General features: G+C 45.7%; 1 protein-coding gene across 1 annotated transcript; it reads right to left on the minus strand.

Moving 5' to 3' along the window:
* Nucleotides 1-944: 944 nt before the first annotated feature.
* JRKL (JRK like) lies at nt 945-2519 on the minus strand. Its single transcript, XM_052653385.1, has one exon. The coding sequence runs from the start codon at nt 2517-2519 to the stop codon at nt 945-947; it is 1575 nt and encodes a 524-aa protein (XP_052509345.1).
* Nucleotides 2520-3600: the final 1081 nt, after the last annotated feature.

Here is a 3600-nt window from a genome sequence, read left to right on the forward strand (position 1 = left end):
TTTATGGCTTATTAAAAATAAAAACTTTTTCATCCTTTTCACATCATATAGAGAAATTATCACCAAACTTTTCAAATTATAACACTTTCAAGTATATAGTAAAAAAGAAAAAAAAACTTACAAATACCCAAAATATTCCCTCACATATAGGTGGGTGCTCACATCACCATAGGTAACATTACAAAACCTGTACTATAATTAGATGAATAAATACTAGACCTATACTATTAATTATTCAATTAATAATATAAGATCCAATTAAAACAAGTCTATTTATTCCCTTTTTATAAATAACCTAAAGTTCCCCAAATTTTCACCTGTTTCTACAAATGAATAGGTCAGAATATCAGCTTTCCAATAGTTTTCTAAGTTTTTTAGCTTTCGAAGTTAGCAACCACTTCCTATATTTATTTCCAGAGAAATCTCCCCTCTAAAACAAAGAAAAGCATGATTCGTAAGTTATTTTATTAATTCACAGATCAGTTTTCTCATTTTGAATTATTATAGATCACTCATTCCATCACTGTATACAAATATACAAATAATCACTTAAGATGGCTAGCACAATAAAAGATTACTGTGGCTTCCCTCACACAACAAACAAAAGATTTCAGGAAAGTGCTCTACCTGTTCACTGTTACCTGTAACTTCTGCTAGAAAATTTATGGAATACCACTCTAATGGAAGGGATAATTGTAGATCTATGAAAGTGAATACATATGCATATGTAACTTACACCTATACAGAATCAGCTTCTGATTACACAAATAAAGGGACAGATGCTACAAAACACATAATCCTTAAACCACTTCAGATATATATAGATATATATAGTATCTATATTTCACAGGGCTGTGTCTGAGAACTCAGAACACCAAGAAAAGCCATATTGCAAGGAGGTCAAGTTACACAATTACCAAAACAATGCTAACACTGATATGCCATTACTGACTTGAGTTTGCCATCTTTTGTTTATTTCTGATGGTGGCTCGAAGTTTACGTATCACCAGTCTATCAGGCAGAATCATATCACCTTGTTGTTCTAGATAATCCAATAAATTTTCAGTCCATTGGAGAGCAGCTGCATGATTAATATGTTTCTCTGGAATCAGTTCTATTTCCTCCTCTTCATTTTCACTGGATTCATCTGTGTGACCTTGTGCTCTTTTGATGATTTCGCTGTCAGTTAAGACTTCATAGCCTGGTTCAGTACTGTCCACTTCAAGCCATTTTTCAATGTTCTCAGCAGGCACATTTTCCAATCCTTTGGTGTGTTGTAAAATGGTAGCGATGGCAGCCACTGAGGTATCTTCTTCATCAAAGTCCAGGCCTTCTTTCTCCTCTATAGTAGGGAGAATCTTCTTCCATGCTCTGCTGATGGTAACTGGCTTTACTAAATTCCATGCCATTGCTATTTCATAAAGTGCATCTAGTAGAGTTAGCTTCTTCCAGAATGATCTCAGGTCATTGCCTTCTTCCAAGTTGTTTTGGAGAAGACGTGCTCTGTAGTTTCTCTTCATTGTAGCTATTACTCCCTGATTCAAGGGCTGAATCAACGAAGCCACATTAGGTGGTAAATATTTAGCAAATATTTGGCCATCATCTGACCTCAGGACGTTTTCATTTGGATGTGTTGGTGAATTATCCAACAAGAGTACAGCCTTTTCTTGCAACCCTTTGGATCTTAAGTGCTCTCTTACTTGGGGCACAAAGATCTTATCAAACCACTGTCGGAAAATGGAAAGATCCATCCATGCGCCTTTTTGGCTGAAATAAGAGACTGGCAGGTTTGAGGTGTCAGTTGACTTGAAGGAACGAGGTTTCTTTGCTTTCCCCACAATACAAAGCTTAAGTTTGTGTAAACCTGTTGCATTGGCACAACACATGATAGTGACTCTTTCTTCCATTGACTTGTGCCCAGGGACTGTGCATTTACTTTTGATTACCGAAGTCCTGGAAGGCAGGCATTTCCAAAACAGTCCAGTTTCATCTGCATTGTAGATTTGCTCGGGCTGCAAATTCTCTCGTTCAATATAGTCTCGAAAGTTGCTGCAAAAATCCTCCACAGCAGTCTCATCTCCACTTAATCTTTCGTTTCTAATATTGATCTCTCTAATGCTGTGCCGCTGCTTAAAACGAGTTAACCAACCGGCAGAGGGGTTAAAATCACCATCCATTCCCAAAGCATAAAAGAAGAACTCTGCCCTTTTTGCACAAATTGGTCCAGACACGGGATTCCCTTTTGCTCTTTGCTGGTTGAACCATTCTAGCATTGCTTTGTCCAGTTCCTCATACATGGATGGTTTCATAGATTTCCTCTTAGCCAGAAGACTTGTGGAGTCTGAACTGCTTGCGTAAGTTATGATCTTTTCCTTATTTTTTCTTATATCTCGAACTGTCGTTTCGCCAATTCCATAAATCACTGCCAGTTGTTTGGAAGAACCTCCATCTTCAAGTTTCTTTATTATATCAAGCTTATCTTTAATGGTCAACACCACACGCTTCCGTTTCCCTGACATGGTGAGACTGTGGGACTGTTCCCACACTCACACGGAAGCAACCCACAAAATTCTGCCTACTCACTGACTCACTTTAACACAGCCTTACACACTCACTGTTTCAACCTCACCAGGAACCCGGTGGCCCTGATCCTGTCCCTAGCTGGGCTTGGCTGGCGGAAGTTTCAGGGCTCAGGCCTTTAACTTTACTTGGGCAGCAGAGGAGGCCCAAGTCACCGCGGATAATCCGGATTACAAACATTTGTTTTATTCCTCCAGAGGCTGCGAGAAAGGCTATCTCCCCATCGCGACCACAAACCTCCTTCAGGCCCAGATCGCAGGTCAACAGCCGTCACTAACCCCTGCCACACCCCAAAGTTACCGCCGAGAGCGGAAGAGTCAGGGAGTCGGGGACTGGCCCCCTTCCCCAGAGGGACGTGACGCTGGATTCCTTCCCGCAGCCAGACCTTTCTACAGCAAGCCCCACTTCCCCGCGTCGGGCTTACTTAGTCTGCACAGTCCTCCCGGCCCCGCACAAGCCCGCCGAGACCCTCTCCCAACCTCAGTCGGAACCAGGACCCCTCGGCGGCGCCCTGCCTAACGACGGCAGCCGCTCCGCCCACTAGCGCACGCTCCCGGAAGACGCCCCCTCCCGCCATGCGGCCCCGCCCATCGCCCCGCCCAGGGGCGGGACTTCCCTTGGCGCCCGGAAGGAGGAGGAACGTCTCCCGTCCGGACTTGGGTACCTGGGCGGAGGCAGAGGCGGAGGCGGAGGCGGAGGCCGGGGAGGTTTGGAAGGTGAGAGCGCGGGGGCGGGGCGGGCTCCCTCGGGGCGGGGACTCGCTTTCGCTCCGGCTGCTGAGGGTTTGTTGGAGGGGCGGGGGAAGCCGCGCCTGGCAGCCTGCAGGCGGGAAACGTTCCCGCGGGTGCTCTCGGGGTGGGCGGGGCTGCTCCCTGCAATGCGCTTCGCCTGCCTCGCGCGCCGTGGGGGCCCGCCCGCTCCTTCCGCGAAGGGGAAGTGGGCTGGCCGGATGCGGGGGACGCGGAGGGTGACTTCGCGCGGTTCTCTGATCTTTCCAGATTCTCATTTGTTTTCTGGGGG

Source organism: Budorcas taxicolor, chromosome 15 (assembly GCF_023091745.1).
Source record: "Budorcas taxicolor isolate Tak-1 chromosome 15, Takin1.1, whole genome shotgun sequence".
NCBI classification, from domain to species: Eukaryota; Metazoa; Chordata; class Mammalia; order Artiodactyla; family Bovidae; genus Budorcas; species Budorcas taxicolor.

Coding starts and splice junctions, on each gene's coding strand:
- JRKL (XM_052653385.1), bottom strand. CDS start 2,519: ATGTCAGGGAAACGGAAGCGTGTGGTGTTGACCATTAAAGATAAGCTT.